Source organism: Gracilinanus agilis, chromosome 3 (assembly GCF_016433145.1).
Source record: "Gracilinanus agilis isolate LMUSP501 chromosome 3, AgileGrace, whole genome shotgun sequence".
In the NCBI taxonomy this organism is placed as follows: domain Eukaryota; kingdom Metazoa; phylum Chordata; class Mammalia; order Didelphimorphia; family Didelphidae; genus Gracilinanus; species Gracilinanus agilis.
This window is the reverse complement of record NC_058132.1, coordinates 47861629-47879055: the sequence shown is the minus strand read 5'-3', so window position 1 is coordinate 47879055 and position 17427 is coordinate 47861629. Positions and strand designations below refer to the sequence as shown.

General features: G+C 38.8%; 1 protein-coding gene across 2 annotated transcripts in view; it reads right to left on the bottom strand.

The window, feature by feature from the left end:
* Positions 1 to 205: 205 nt before the first annotated feature.
* Positions 206 to 17427, bottom strand: part of VPS13D (vacuolar protein sorting 13 homolog D) — a 364180-nt gene continuing 346958 nt past the window's right edge. For both annotated transcript variants that reach the window (XM_044667757.1, XM_044667758.1), the window contains exons 68-69: positions 6732 to 6972; positions 206 to 3405 (exon numbers count right to left, since the gene is read on the bottom strand). In XM_044667757.1, coding sequence (XP_044523692.1) covers positions 3274 to 3405; positions 6732 to 6972 — 373 coding nt within the window. In that variant the 3' untranslated portion in view covers positions 206 to 3273. The remainder of the gene's footprint in view (positions 3406 to 6731; positions 6973 to 17427) is intronic.

Genomic DNA, 17427 nt, shown 5'->3' with positions numbered 1-17427 from the left:
CAGAAGGAAGGAGCCTGTCCTTTTCTCTTTTTTATTCTTGTTGAGTAGGCGACTAAGCTCTGTTAGTTCTAAGCTGCTGAAGGATGCAAGTGTTTTCAGTGTCCTCAGGGGCCTGGGACAAGGACGCCCCGAGTTAGTGACAGCTTAGTTCTTGGGGAATACCTAGAGCACTGGAAATGGCAAGAAGAAAAAAGAGGCATATCTCTTTGAAGTCAACAAACTAGTTTATTCCACAGGATGGAGGAAGACTCCAGTGTGAGAAATACAACAGTGAGGGGGCCTTCACAGGTTGGTGAATGTAGTGTTTACAGTGGCAAAACAGATAGTAGGATTACCTGCAAGATCATTTTCTTACACATCTGTTATCATAATGGGTCGACGCAGCAGCTGTACTGTCTTGAGGCACAAACAACAATGGGAATTGGAGCTCTCCCTGGGGTCCCTCCTGTCCCCCTCCTCTGCCCCTACAAAAGCTCTGAACATAATGCCAGGAAGTGAGGCATTCTGGGGACATGGATTCTGCTCTTCTTAATCTCATAATGGACAGGCAGGTCTAACATTTCCACAAAGAAAAGAAAGGCAACTGGTGTTAGGCAGCAACAATACTGGATGGAAGGGGCTTGGGGGATTTGGGGTGACTTTTGACTCCCTGGATGCTGCTGAAAATGAAAAGGGGCACGGTTTCCTCTGCTTCATTTTCTAATTGCTTTAAGGTTAATAAAGCAAACCGACATAAAGAAAACTGGGTCTAGACAGAGTATGTGAAGGCCAGCATGGTTCAGAGCCAAATTTTGGATTACTATAGTCCAAATACAAAATGGTGGCATTTTCTTAGGGCTAAAAAAAAAAAAAGTTCCTTTACTGTAACCCAGGAAAGCCAATAGTGAAAAATGGAAATGAGATTCTAGTGAAAATGGATCAACTCCTCATGAATCAGCTTTCACATCTGTGGGAAGAAGTTCTCCCCAGCCCTTTCAAAGTACTACCATCAGGTAGATTCTAACCAAACTCAAGTTGGGCAGGGGGAGGATGGGAGAAGGGACTTATAGCTTTAACCAACCTCCCCTTGTAGCCTTGAGATCAATGCTGAATATGACTCTTCTGGGGCTCAGATTTCAGAAATGACTGTTGTGCAATGCTGAGGAGATTTTCAACTATTTAAAGAGTTGACTAAAATTAGAAAGGAGCTCAAGGGTGGGGAGGTCATTTTAAACAGCAGCTTTCCAGAATCCCTTTGGGGCCACCATTTGGCAAGGCAGAGACGTCTGTGGTCAAATGTGAGTGTATTTTGGCTGCAGCCTGGGGCCCGAGTAGATTTCTCTGGGAATGATGTACCCCTTCTACCCACAGATTATTCTATTCACAAGACTCCATTTTGGAAAATCATGGAACACTGGTAGAGAAGGTAGCCCACTCTGGGTGTGGTGACAGCCTCCTCTCACTTGAAAAGGGTCTGGGTTGAGAAGGTGTTCAGTGTTCACAAAGGAGCCTTTTCAAAGCAGAACCACAGCTGGACAAAGGACAAATGAAAGAGGATGATTTGACACTTGGAGTCCTTGCTTAGCTGGGTGTGAGATCCTCTACAAATAGGGGTCCCCCAGCAATAAAGATTCCATCTCATTCCTTCAAAAGCTTTGGGACTTGTTTTAACCCTCTAATGTAGCGGGGAAGGAATAAAAGTGTAGAGTCCAACAGACCTGACCCCATGAAAAAACTGTTTTTGCCTCTTGTGTTTGTGTTGAAGAAAACAGTATGAGAAATGTATATGGGAGAGACCAGCTTCATTTGTGTCTTGGATGGATTTAGGTCACAACTCAAACATAAAAATCATCCACACATCCACTGGGCAGGGATCTTCTACACATAGCAAATGCTTTAAAATCAATTAGTCGTTTAAAATGCTATGAGCAAGTCAGTTCTAGGAGGATGCTTGTGTGTGTGTGTGCAAGAAGGTGAGAAGCTCAACTGGGACTCAGCTTTGGGGTGGGATTGTCTAGAGAGCCTCAATGGCGTAGACCAAAAGGAGCCTGGAGAAGATAGGGCCACTTTTCAAATGCCTCTATTGATATTTCACTGAAAACAGTTAACAAATGATCACAATGAAACAAGATATTCAGCCCAAGTTGCTTCCTTTTCTTGGTCTATTTCTTTTGTTTTAGAAATGCCTTCTTTCCTTTTCTGCAGGGGTGGGGCTCCAGTGCATGAATTTGTCCCAAAGTGCCTCCCAGTTCTTTTAGTGTGGGTTGGGGGAAGGTTAGAATTAGATGCATTTTTAGTGTTGTTTTCTGCTGAAAGAAATGCTTTAATGAGGCTTCTTCTCCCCAATCAACATGGTCTAGCAACACCACAAAGTGACCATTAATAACAAGCAGAGAAAAAACTTATTTTTGGTAAGGAAACAATTCAGTTTTTTTAAGCTTTGGTTAACTGGTTATAAAGACGAAGTGGTTCAAAAAGAGCTTGTGAAAACAGAATCACCTTTCAATTGGGGGTGAGAAATGCAGGGAGAAGCCCCACCCCTTGACAAAGGAGGGCTTTGGTATAGACTGAATGAGACAGGATATCAGGGAAAACCTATCATCCTGCTTTGTTTGCATGAGAAGGGGCAGGGACTTACTTTCTGGTTTGGAATGCTGAGCTGAGTGCAAAGATCTGGGCTGGGACTCCCGCCTGGGCAATCTGACCTCCACAGCTTATTAGAGTTCTTTGATATACACTGGATCTCAGCTTGACCCATTTCTCTGAATACTTTAATTTTCTTTTAAAAATAATACATAACATTCTTCGACTCTCAAATGTGCCTTCTATACATAGTGCCCTGTAGTAGATGCATAGAATTAGTGCAATAGAAGATTCAATATAATTTTTAATTTCTTTACAGTAAACAAACCTTTACACACACTACAGGCCCTGCTCTGAAACTCTCTTATATATTTACAAGCACAAAGTTGTACATATATACACGTTAACAAAATACAGGGCCATCTAAAAGCTAAGTTCATCTCAGATGCATATTTTTGACGTTAATCAACCAACACCTTTTTAGGAATTCTTTCCCCATAATCTTAAAGTGCCCCAAATATTGAATGTGGGTTTCAGTCTGTATTTTGCCCCTCAACAATGCTCACTTTCTCATTCCTCAAGAAAAGTTCCCCCCACAGTTCTCTACTGTTTTATTCGGCCAACAGTGTGGGCCTGTTCAGCCCGACTGCTGTAGGACTGATGTCTGGTGGCCGTGTGCTCTCTCTCTTTCTCTGGTATAGGAGGATTTCTTCAGGAGTCCAGCTCCAACTGCTCTTGATTCTCACTGAGTCTCAACATAAGTTGTTGCTCATAGTAAAGGCTTTTTGCATAGTTTATTTCTTGAGATAATTTGACTGCAAGGAGCTCTGATTTCACATGGACCTAGAGATCAGAGAAGAGGAATAAAACATAAGGTTTAGAATGGTGGGTATAAGGTAGAGTATGTCAAGCGGATGGCCCCAGCTCTAGGGGATGCTTTAATAGCCTCATGGTGCAACAAATGGCCCAGGCAGAACTGTTACCTAGATAACTCAAATCTAAACTGGTCCTGTCCAGTGAATTAAGAACAATAAGTAAGAACAATTAGAAACACAATGTAAGGTCTTAGAGGGCTGTGAGTTTTTCATTTTTTGGTCTGTGTCCACCCTGGAACAGTGCCCTATATACAAAAGGCATTTAATAAGCATGTGTTGAATACATTTTGCCTATTCTTTTTTTATTTTAATAACAAATTTCCACTTAAGTTTCCTGAAGTTATATGGTCCAATTTGTCTCCCTTCTGTCTTCCCTCCCACTTCCTGAAGCTGGCAAACAATTCAAACTGGGTTAGACATGTATTATTACGCAAAAAATATTTCTATATTTTTCATTTTTATAAGTTAATAATCTTATAAAACCAAAACCCAAAACATATATCCAAATAAACAAGTGATAAATCATGTTTTCATCTGCATTTCTACTCCAATGTTCTTTCTCTGGAGGTGAAGAGCATTCTTTTTCATAAGTCTCTCAGAATTGTCCTAGATCATTATATTGCTATTAGTAGCAAGGTCTGTCACATTTGATTGTTCCACAATATTGCAGTTACTGTGTATAATGTTCTCCTGGTTCTGCTTATTTCACTCTGCATCAGTTCACTTAGGTCTTTCCAGCTCTTTCCGAAATCATCCTGTTCATCATTCCTTATAGCACAATAGTATTCCATCAACATCATATACCACAATTTATTCAGCCATTCCCCAACTGAGAAACATCCCTTTAGTTTCTAGTTCTTTGCCACCACAAAAACAGCAGCTATAAATACTTCGGTACAAACAAATTCCTTCCCATTTAAAAAAATCTCTTTGGGTATTACTAGATCAAAAGGTATGCATTATTTTATAGCTCTCTGGGCATAATTCCAAATTGCCCTTCAGAATGGTTGGATCAATTCACAACTCCATCAGCCATTTATCAGTACCCCAATTTTGCCACATTCCCTCCAACATTTATCATTTTCCTTTACTGTCATATTGGCCAATCTGATAGGTGTGAGGTGGTACCTCAGAGTTGTTTTAATTTGCATTTCTCTAATCAAGAGGGATTCAGAACATTTTTTTCATATAATTATTGATAGCTTTGATTTCTTCATCTGAAAACTGACTATTCATATCCTTTGACCATTTATCAACTGGGGAATGACTTAAATTCTTATATGTCTGACTTAGATCTTTATGTATTTGAGAAGTGAGACTTTTATCAGAGAAATTTATTGTAAAAATCTTTTCCCAGTTTGTTGTTTCCCTTCTAATCTTGGTTGCATTGGTTTTATTTGTAAAAAAACTTTTAAATTTAAAATAATCAAAATTATTCATTTTACATCTTGTAATTTTCTCTCTCTCTTGTTTGGTCATAAATTTTTCCCTTCTCCCTAGATCTGACAGGTAAAATACTCTATGTTCCCCTAATTCGCTTATAATATCACCTTTTATTTTTAAATCATATACCCATTTTGACCTTATCTTGGTATAGGGTACGAGATATTCACTTTGCCTATTCTTACTAGTGCCAAAGGCTACTGGCATAGAGTATGTTTGCTAAGTTGGGCTCATTGCCTTAAAAATAGAAGATTTATAGAAATGAAATGTGCTTGCTCTTCCCCATTTATTTTGTACTTTTTAAAAAAGCATTGGAATAACTTCCCAATATATCTCCTTTTCCTTTACAGTGAAGGCTCAGGTAGTCTGAACAGTAAATCTCCTGATAACGGTAGCAAAGAGTCAGAGCGCTGGAACCAATGGCTATTCTTTACATAATTATACTTTACACTAGTATAGATTTGAGTACATGGGTCTACTTGGGAATTTATTATTTGTATTAACTCACTCCATAACAAAGAACAATTTAAGGTAAATCTTACCAGTAAGTCAGCCATCTTTGACAGTACATTCATCTTCTGTGTCCCATTCCCACCCCACCCCCAATGCCCTAAGTGGGAAGGCCTGCTTCTTCCTTTTTTCTCTGACCCATATGGCCACTAGAACTAATCTGAGTTCACTAGAAGCAAATATACTTTCAAGGGCTAACTGTTGTAATCAACCAGGCTATTTTTAAACAAACTGTCTTTAGATCAGAACACAAGGCACTAAACATTTGGAACATGACACATACCACCTATATAATAACTTTGGAAAGTTAAGAACTAAAAAAACCACAAACTTTTCTTGAGTTAGGTAGAAAGTTAAGAGATGGCGTAAAGGCAGCACTGAGTAGGTAGGAGAGAAGGTACAGTGGATTAATTATAGAATGGAGACTGGGCTAAAATGAATATCATCACTGCAAAAAAAATAGTTCTAAAGCTTTGGCCCCTATTTATTTAATGGCATCATTTCAACCTTACTCTTTGCAAAATCCCCTTGTAGTTTTATTAGCAATAAACCTGCACTAAGGACACACATTACATACTCTGCCGTTTTGTGATGTCCAGAAACCTAGAATCATAGATTTTGGGCTGGAAGGGGCCACAGATGTCATCAAGTCTAACCCTCAAGGAAACTGAGGCAGGCAGAGATAAAGCAACTTACCCAGGGCCACACAACTAGAAAAGTCTTCCTGATTCCAGGCCTAGCACTCTCTTCGTGAAACCCTTAACTTTCTTTTGCCATGGGTAAAGTCTTGATGCGGTCTAATACTGTATTTTTGGCTATTCAATAACTGTCCCTTAAGCTTACAAAAGCCTACAGACCTCAAAGCATTAGCAGTATGGCTCTGGGTCCCCCCAACTACTCTATGAGGTGAGTAAGATAGATAGTACCCCCATTTTAGAGATGATGAGCCCAGAGCTTTGTGATGGGCACTCAGCTAAATGGTGGTAAGATGAGACATCCAGGTCTCATCATCAATGAATATTTATAAAGACCTGTCACAAGGGCTTCATGACACCATGACACATGATGCCTATTCTATGGGTCAGAAGCTTTTGTTCCCTTTGATCCAACGTCTATCCAGAAACCCTCCTGTATGGAGCAAGATTTCCTGGGACATCTCTAAGGACCAGGGTCAGATGACTTCCTTAGGATGAAATGAGGCCATGGGCATAAAGGGCTCAACAAGGCTTAAAGTTCTATAGAAACCCAGCAGATCCTAACTCTGAGTCTGTTTCTGTTTGTTACTTATTGTTGCAACGTGCACTTTGGAACCTGTGGGCAGAGCAGCCAGAGGAGACTCACCATTGGTTTCTGATGGGAAGGTCCAGGAATCACAACTCCACTGCTCGTATTCACGGCTTTCTTGGTCAGCTGTACATACACCTTCCCGTGGTCTTTGGAGACAAGGCAATGATAGAGGTCGTCATATCTGACTTCCAAGACAATGGCCTCTCTGTCTACATAGTCTCCACTCTTTAGGAAGTAAACAGCTCTGGAGGAGATGAGGACACAGTAGCTGTCGATGTTCTCCACAGCTATGAAGCTGTGGGAAGAAACCAAAAGAGAAATAAGGTATTGATTGAGGTGGCAGGCAGGATCTCTAAATGGCATACATGGTATATATCTGGAAAGTTATTGAATTAGCAAAGTGACAGTAGAGTCTTTTCCTAATTCCTCTCTTCTTTTACAGTTTAAATCTTACTCTTTTAAAGCTGGATTTGTTGGTGGTGGCCAAATGTTGTCTACAGTCAAAGTGAAATGGAAATATATCTTTGGGGACAAATTAAAAATACTTTTTAGAAAGTGAATATTTCAATATAAGCCTGGAATTTCCAGCTTAAGAGCTGGAAAAACTAACTGCTTAACAAAAGACAGAAAGAGAACATATCCCTCCACAAGAAACAACTTACTTAGATAGGAGAACATGATGACAGGATGGGAAAGACTCACTTAGTAGATTTACTAAATCAAAAGGACTAAAAAGATCAATGTAAAACAAGCAAAGAAAAGCCACTTGCTAACGACTATGGAAGATGGAGTTTTTAGATGTAAGTATGATCGGCCCCCAAAGAGCAAGATGCAAAGGTCTCTGCCCAGAGTCAAGGGGTACAAAGTACCTTGACCTCTAGCACTGGCAGTTCTTCCAAGTCAAGACTGACTCCATCATTAATAATAAGCATTTATTAAGGTCTTACTCTGTGCAGGCACTGTACTAAGCCATGGAATACAAAGAGAGGCAAAAAACATGGCTATTGCCCTCAAAAAACTAACATTCTAATGGAGGAAATGGCACAAAAAAACATACCCAAAGGAAAAAAAGGGACATAGAGGAAAGCTCTAAGTTAAAGGGAATAATAGAAGGGAGAACTGGGAAAGGTTCAGCTCTCCTGCTGAATGTGCAATTTGAACTGAGTTCTGAAGTAAGTCAGGGAAACCAGGAGGCACAAGTAAGCAGGGAGAACATTCCAGACATGGAAGACAGTCAGGGAAATGGAATCAAAACAAGATATGGAGGGTCTTTTGCCAGGAGGAGCATGTAGGGCAGTGTTAGTGGATTGAAGAGCACGTAGAGGTTTAGGAAGGAGTAGGAAGATTAGAAAGGAGGGAAGGGCTTTGAATGCCAGGGTCAGAGGAAGACTGATGGAATTTATTGAGAGGGTATGTATGGGCGGGGGGGGCTCAGTTATGAAGGGTTATGAATACTAACGATAGGATTTTGTATTTAATCCTGGAGATCACAGTGAGCCACTGGAGAGTACTGAGGAAAGGGAGGTGATATGATTGTACATGTGCTTTAGGAAAATCATTTTTGGTGATTGGAGAATGAAGAGGAGTGGGAAGAGAACTAAGGCAGGCAGACCCACCAGCCAACTATTGCAATAATCCAGATGTAAGGTGGTGAGGGTCTGGCACAGGGGTGGTGGCAGAGTCAGAGGAGAGAAGGGGTGTATTGAAATTGACAGACCTTGGCAGCAGTGTGGATGGGGGAAGGGAGGAATGACTATGAGCCTGGGGACTGGGAGAATGGTGATGTGATGCTCTCATTAATAGGAAAGTTTGGAAGGGACAGAGTTTGAAACAAAAGATAATAAATTCAGTTTTGGCTATGTCTATGGCACTCCTGAGTGTAGCTCAAACCAGATTAAAATGCAATTGGGCAATGTTTAAGAAAGTAAATAAAAGAGAGATAGTATTACATTTTAAAAATTAAGTAATATATGTGTGACAGAAATTCTTATATACAAATTAGTGGCTTTCATTTCTTTTGAATTTTTTCATTTTCAGTTCCAAAATCTCTCCCCTACTTCACCCTCACTCCTCTACCCCTACAAGAAGACAAAAAATACAGTATTAAATATACATATGAATTAATGCAAAATAGATTTCCACATGAACAATAAAGAACAAAGGAAGAAAAATAAATTGAAAAAAATATGCTTCAATATCTGCTCAGAGTTCAGCAATTCTCTCTTTCTGAAAGCAGATAGCATTTATCATCATGAGCCCTTAGGAATTGTCATAGTTCATTGTATTGATCAGAGTAGCTAAGTCTATCAGAGTTGATTATCATTACAATATTGCTGTTACTGTGTAAATTATTCTCCTGGATCTTCTCACTTCACTTTGCATCAGTTCACAGAAGTTTTCCCAGGTTTTCCTGAAACCATCCCCTTCATCATTTCTTACATGATTCCACACATGATTATGCACCATAACTTGTTCAGTCATTCTCCAACTGATGGACCTCTTGTCATTATCCAATTCTTTGAGTGACCTTTGCATTTGATACTACTAGACTACTGCATATCCACTTCAATATGTCTAAGAGATGTAAGTCTGGAGGTGTGGAGAGAAGCTGGGCTGGATAACTAGATTTGTGAATCATCAGTGTAGAAATGATAATTGAATCCATGGGAGGTGATGAGATCACCAAGTGAAAGAGTATATAGAGAGAAGAGGAGTTAGGAGAAAACCCCATGGGATATGCATGATTAAAAGAGGATCCTGCAAAGGAGACAAAGAAGGAGCAGGCAGAGAAGTAGGAGGAGAGCCAGGAGAGAGGGGGTGTTCTGAAAACCTATAGAAAAGAGAGTATCCAGGAGGAGAGGATGATCAGCAGTGGTGATGGCTGCAGAGAGGTCAGTGAGAATAAGGACTGATAAAAGCCCATTGATTTTGGCAATTAAGAGATTGCAGAGAGTTCAAGAGCAAGCAGAGAGGAAGGACATTAGCCATGAAGGGAAGGAGAGATATAGGACAATGGCTATTGGGGATATGAAGTGAAGAGTTTTTTAAAAAGATATTTTTATTTTGCCAACTACATGTAATAATAATTTTCCACGTAAATTTTTTTGAAGTTATACAATCCAAATTGTCTCCCTCCTTCCCCTAGCCCCCCACTGGAGATGGTAGGCAATTTGATCTGGGTCACACATGTATTATCATGCAAATCATATTTCCATATTGTCCATTGTTTTAAGAGAACACTTGTATAAAACCAAAACCCCCAAATAAAAACCCAAATAATCTAAAATGAAAAACTGCATACTTTGATCTACATCTGAATCAAACAGTTCTTTCTCTAAGAATGCAAAATTCTTTGCCATAAGTTCCTCAGAATTGTCCTGGATCATTATAATGCTAAGAGTAGCTAAGTCTTTCACAGTTGACCATCCCACAGTATTGCAGTTATTGTGTATAATGTTCTCCTGCTTCTGCTTATTTCATTTTGCATCAGTTTAAGTAGTTTTTCCATATTTTTCTGAAAGTATCCCATTTATCATTTCTTATAGCACAATAGTATTCCATCACCATATATATATATGTGTATATATATATATATATACCACCAACATATCACATCATATCACATATATACACATCACCAACATAAACCACAATTTGTTCAGCCATTCCCCAATTATTGGACATCTCCTCAATTTATAATTCTTTGCCATCACAAAAAGAGCTACTATAACTATTTTTGTACAAATAGATCCTTTACCTTAAAAAAAAAATCTCTGGGAATACAGACCCAAGACGTATTACTGGATCAAAAGATATGTGGTAGTTTTATAGCCTTTTGGGTATAGTTCCAAATTGCCCTCCAGAATGGTTGGGTCAGTTCACAATTCCACCAACAATGCATTAGTGTCTCCATTTTGCTATATCCCTTCCAACATATATCACTTTTCTTTACTGTCATTGGCCAATCTGATAGATGTAAGGTGGTACCTCAGAGTTGTTTTAATTTGCATTTCTCTAATCTAGAATGATTTAGAAATTTTTTCCAAATAATTATTTATAGTTTATATTTCTTAATTTGAAAATAGCTTATTCATATCCTTTGACCATTTGTCAATTGGGAAATGATTTGTATTCTTATAAATTTGACTTAGTTCTCTACATATTTGAGAAATTAGACCTTTATCAGATAAAAATTTTCCCCAGTTTATTGTTCTAATCTAGGTTACATTGGTTTTGTTTGTACAAAAACTTTTTAATATAGTCAAAATTATTCATTTTACATCTTAAAATGTTCTCTATCTCTTGCTTGGAAATAAATTCTTCCCTTCTCCCTAGATCTGACTATTCTATGTTCCCCTAATTTACTTATGGTACCACACTTTATGTCTGCATCATATACTCATTTTGACCTTATCCTGGGATAGGATGTGAGATATTGGTCTATACCTAATTTCTGTCTGTTTTCCCAGAAGTTTTTGTCAAATAGTGAGTTCTTATCCCAAAAGCTGGGATTTTTGGGTTTATCAAATACTATAGCTATGGTCATTTGCCCCTAATCTATTCCACTGATCTACCATTCTATTTCTTAGTCAGTACTAGATTGCTTTGATGATTACTGTTTTATAGTATAATTTGAGATCTGATACTGCCAGGCCACCTTCCTTCACATTTTTTTTCATTAACTTCCTTGATATTCTTAATCTTTTGTTCTTCCAGGTGAATGTGAAGGTTTTGTTGTTGTTGTTGTTTGTTTTTAAAGGAAGGGTATGTTTGTAGGTAGCAAAGAAATACAGTTGAATAGGGAAAAAGTGAGGATGATGGTGGAGACAATCTATTGAACAGAAGGAACAAGATCTTTGTCTTGGCAAGGAGAAGGGCCACATCTTTATACTAGGCAAAGATGACAGAGTAGCTAATATAAATGGGCACATGTAAATGATGTGAAATGAGGAGGGGAGAAGAAGAGGGATCTCTTAGCAAATGGCTTAAAAAATTTTTTTTTTGCTGAACATTATATTTGTATGTGTGTTGAAATCTAGGATTCAGGAGACAGAGAAAGATTGTGAACTAGACCCTGAATTCACTGAGGAGGGAAAGAGAATGTCCTGTGGGTCAACAGATAAAGCTTGTTTGGGTGAGAAATTTGGACTGAATGAATCTCAAAAGAGAAGTCAGTGATTGATGGTAGGAGAGGTGGAAGTGGCAGGGTAACAGAAAGAAGTCAGGGAGTATGACTATGACTGAAAGTGCAACCTGTGCTGGAGAAATGGCCACAAGGATGCAGAATCATAGGGATAGAGCCAGAAGATGGAAGGGGTGAGAAAGGAAATTCTAGGCATTCTGGGGAGCACAGGCCCTGGTTGTCGTCACTGCAAGGGCTTTTTAACAATGGGGCCACAACATCAAAAGCAGGAAAAAGAACAAATATTAAGAGTTAAGTGGTCTTTCTGAACAGAGCCATTGGATTGGTGTGTCCTTTGCAAATAGAACGCATGCCCCTATTAATAAATGATGTTGTACTCAAGAAAAAAAAAAGTTAATGCTGACCACTGCCCTGTCCTACTCTCTTAGAACTTGTGATACTGATGGAAATAGTACGACAGTTTTTACAGGTCAGCTTCAACTTGGGAGGGCTTTGCATCTTGAGGTCACATCAAATGTTGTCTGTGCGGACACAGCTGGAGAAGCATTAGAGCACTGTGCAGTGAACAAGGGCATGCTCTGCCCCTGCTGTAATGGCACCTCCTGGGGCACTGAGAACTGCAAGAGAAGCACAGATTCTCCTCCTGCCCAAAGCCCCACCCAGCCTGGATGGCTCCTCAATCCAAGAGCATACAGTGATCTGCACGTGAACCCTACTCTTCTAGGAAGCTGCATGTTTGTTAAGGGGTAGGCCTTCTTGGAGACTTTGTATTAAATATATGATTATTTATTACTAAAAAACAAGAGAGAATTAATATTTCTAAGATAAGGCCCATGGTCTCCATATATCATATTTCCAGGACTTCTGGCCTTTTGCTGATCAGGAATCTGGTCTGATCTGTTGGCAGCCCAGACATATGACTTTGTGACTCCTATAGTGAGTCTTTCCAGGCCTGGATGGGGTTGGAGGTCCCCTAAATATTTAATTCACACAGCCTGGTTTTCATTTCTCTTTTATTGTCTCTAGTGCTGATCATAATTTAGTTATTGAACTATCATCAGTATTCCACCAATACTTCTAATGCAGATTGCAAGACAGGCCTTCGAATGCTTTGTAAGATTTGAGTCTTTCTATGCCTTATTCCAGGATGTGATACACAGAATACAGTGGAAAGAGTTCCAGAGTAAGGAAATCCAGGTTTGAGTTTAGCACTGACCCACACTGGTTCTGTGGCTATGGCTAATGCACTTTGTACCTCTAGGCCTCAATTTAGCCCTCTGCTTCCAAACCCCTCATTTTATAGATGGTGGAACTGAGGCTGAGAAATGATTTGCCTAAAATTACACTACAGGTGGTAAATGAGGATGAGGATGCTATTTATACATCCTTTTCTCCCCTCCCCCAGCTCTAATAATCATTTTCCTCCCTTCCTTTCATCCTACAGGTGTTTTAATCATATGTCTGACTTATTAGGCCCATAGAATCTATTATGTATATAAAAAAAGGCAAAGTAATTGCTTTTTGCATAAACCATCTCATTTAGAAAAACAGATCATTATAACAGCAAAGTCTGAGATTTCAAAAATACCAAAGGTCCCACCTATTCTCTTCAAAGATATGAAATCTTCTCATGTTTATAAATTCAACATAAGGAGTGGCAATGCAGGGCCTTTTTATTTAACCTGATCTTTATTTATGACCTTTTCTTCTCATTGACTGTCCTTTTTGCCATGATAAATTCTCAATTTACCATGGTAAGAGACAGGCTTTCTCTGCCTATCTACCCCTTTCCTTGTTGAGTTTGTGCAGATTCTGCTGCCCTGGGAAGAAAGGTATTCATTTATGTTGCCTGTCCTTCATGGACATCACTGGTCTATCAGCATTAGAGGAAACAGAACATTAGATTCTTTATGCTTCTTTTTTGTCTCCAGTTTCAAGGTTGAATTCTATGTGAATTTCAATATCATAACAGAAAGACTAAGTCTATATATACAGGGCCTGGTCATAACTCTTGTTATTAATTAAATTCCCTTGTGTCTTAGTTTCTCATTTCAGCTCAGAAGAGATGATGTCTGTTCAGCTGGGAAACTCATACAATGGTATGGAATGGCATGTAGTGTCACACCAATGTAAAAGGATACTACAAATGTCACTTCCTAGACTCAAAGCTGGAGGTCCCTAACTGTCATTATAGCTTCCAGTTGCCTATCAAATCAAAGTCAAAGCCAAGATAGCTGCTTGAACAGAGGCAGGCTGCCCAGTCACCATAAATCTACATGAGCAAAGCCATGAAGATAACATCAGCTCAAATAATGCACAAGAAACCTGATAAGAATCTAGAGTTAAATGATATTTTCTGCTCCAGATACCCCCAAGCAAAGTGAATGCCTTTAGAGTCAAAGGACATATGTGGATTACAAAGTTGCATACAGGTCCAGAGGCAGCAAGAAGAATGAAGTCTCTTAAGAAACCTCCTGGGGGGAGGTAGTAGGCCAAGAACAGCATGGTGCCCCAAGGGTAAAATCAGAACAGACCAGGACCCAGGGCTTTGAGGTCCTGAAAGGGACCCTTGAAGATCCAGCACTCTTAACATCAAATAATTTGAGGGGCTAAAAAAACCAGAGGGTCAGGGCAAGAACATCTGGTAAAACCAAGCAAGACTGACTATCCTGATTACTCTACCCCAAAATACAGCTGCAATTGAGCCTGGTCCTGGCAAAAAGTCCTAATTTAGGAACTAAAGCTGGAGCAATGAGTAAATAATATGCCAATAAATATAAAAAGTTATTGAAAATCTAACTCCATAACTACATTAAGCAGAGACTCAAAGGAAAATATGGATTTTTCCACAAGGACTACATGAATACCTAGAAGAGATAATAATAATTAAAAAAGAAATTAAAATTCTTATGGAAAGAATTGGAAGGAGACTTAATGGCTTAGAAGGGAATCCTTGAAAATAGAATAGACCAAACAGAAATCAGTGACTTCATCAAAACAGCAAGAAATATTTGAAAAAAATTTATAAATTGATTAAAAAAAAGAAGATGTAAATTATCAAGAATATTTGACCTGGAAAGTAGGTCAAGGAGAGAAAGGATTTAGGAATCATTGGAGTCTCTGAAAACTATTGTTAAAAAATCCTAGATAATAAATTTCAAGAAATTATAAATGAAAAGTACTGAAATCTATTAGAATTAGAGGGCACAGTGAAAACAGAAAGAACTCACTGAAAAGAAACCCAAAAAGAAGTCTCAAGAAATGTCATAGCTAACACTCAAAGCTCCCATATCAAAAAGAATGGACTGCAAACCTTCAGAAAGAAGGAATTAAAGTACCCAAGGAACCAAAGTGAGAATCATGCAAGCCATGGAAGGTGCTACTAAAAATCTTGGAATAGAATATTCAAAAAGGCAAAAGACACAGACTTATAACCAAGAATAACTTATCTTGCAAAGATGAAAAAAATCACAGTGGGGAAAAACAGACCTTTAAGGAAATAGAAGCATTTTAAGTTCTGATGAAAGAGCTAGATCTGAGCAGAGACTGAAATACAAACCCAAGAGTCCGGAGGAATTTGGAAAAGAAAATTTGAGCAACTATATATGCTAGGGATGATGAAAGTGCTAACATCACGATAGTGGGAGTAGAAACAAGTGGTTAAATAAGAAAAAATGGAGTGTTGGAGGTAGATTGGCTGTGATATTAGGATTTTAAGGAATAGTAAAAAGACAGAACACATATACAAAAATGAGGAAGAGAAGGAAATTGGTTAGATATCATTGGGGTATGTAAGAGGAGTACATAAACAAAGAGGAAAAGGTTAGGGGAATGGTTATCATATGAACTTCAATCATTTGAAATGGACAAATGATAGTGGAACACAATATGATTTGGTGTAAATACTTCAAACTTAAAGAAATTTTTCTTCTTTCTCTTGGTTAATGGAGGCCAGGGGAACAGTGAGGAAAAGAACAATACTGATGCCAAAAAAAGAGGGTCATTTACATTAAAAAGGACAGAAGGGAGGGGCAGCTGGGTAGCTCAGTGGATTGAGAGTCAGGCCTAGAGACAGGAGGTCCTAGGTTCGAATCCGGCCTCAGACACTTCCCAGCTGTGTGACCCTGGGCCAGTCACTTGACCCCCATTGCCCACCCTTACCACTCTTCCACCAAGGAGCCAATACACAGAAGTTAAGGGTTTAAAAAAAAAATAAAGTTTATAAAAAAAAAAAAAAAAAAGGACAGAAGGGAGCAGATCATCAGGACAGTTTTGAAAATAATCCAGATTTTGAAAAGCAAGCAGTATGAAATGGAGATTTATAGTTTTATATATCCCTTTCTGGGTTCTGATATGTGTGTGGAAATACTTTTGAGGTGTTTACATTCAGGATAAAAATATAAGCTTTAATAAAGTGTAATGTGAATATACATGTAAATAACAAAGAGATAACTATACCATCCAAAGCAAAGACATCCTATTTTAATAAAGAGTAATAATGAATAATGTAAAGAATCTTGAAAAAAGAATCAAAGACAAACTCTTTATCAGTACAAACTACTGTAGTTCTTCTAACAGGCTCTTAAAAAAAAAACAAAAAACAGCAGCAGCATTTCAGAACTGACTCTAGACTAGATATCACCAGCTTTACATATCATTTGATATGTAAAGAAATAGCCTCAGACAGGCTTCAAAAGTGACTTGTCCAATGTCCCACAGCAGGTGGCAGAATCAGGTTTAGAACCCAAATTTCCTTGCTTTCAGTCCACTGTTCTTTTACCACATTATATTATTTAAAAAATTTGTTTCATGTGCACCACTCTTGTTTCCTTAGTTAGACTTTTTGCTCTTTGAGGGGCAAGTATCTTATACTTTTCAACCCTAACAGCTTATCCCATAGGGCTGGGTGCCCCAAGAATACTTAGCAAGGCTATTTCTCACTCCAATTATGATTTCTATAGTAGGCACCCAATGATGAAAGCTAGGAATGATTTTCCATTTCTAAAAAGTTGGCAACCGTATGTAGGTTCATAGAGTTCCAACAGTTTAAGCCTAAAATAGAAATCCCCAGTGGCCTGAAGTGGCCAGGCCCACTTCTGTGGAATTTATCATGTCCCAGGCTCTGAAAGTCTCAAGGGAGAGATACTCCAGCTTAATCAAGTTGAATGGAATCTGAAATAATTTTTTCCACCCAAGTTAAAGCTTTACATTCAGGAACAGGAGTGGGAGGGGGTTGGGGTAGAGAAGATAATTCACTAACCATTAGAAAAGCGTTATGTTCACAGAGACTAGAGGATATACAACAGAGTCAGCTAGGATTTGGGCCTGACCTTGCTTTTTGTTGAATTTGTTGAACTGCCTACTAGAAAACGGGAAATTGCCAGCAGATCCCAAGCAAAAGACACTATGAAGAAGCCCTTTTCAAAGGCATGGGCAAAGCTGGACATCATGGTTACTGGTCTCTAGACAGAGGGAGGCAGGCCAGTTGAAGGAAGGAAGCATTAGCAAGGAAAGAAGCCATCTGTTCAATGCAGGGGGGAAAGCTTAATGGTTTATGAGATCTGATTCTTCTTCTTTCAGAACAGGGAGTTTTCTCCTGCTGATCTG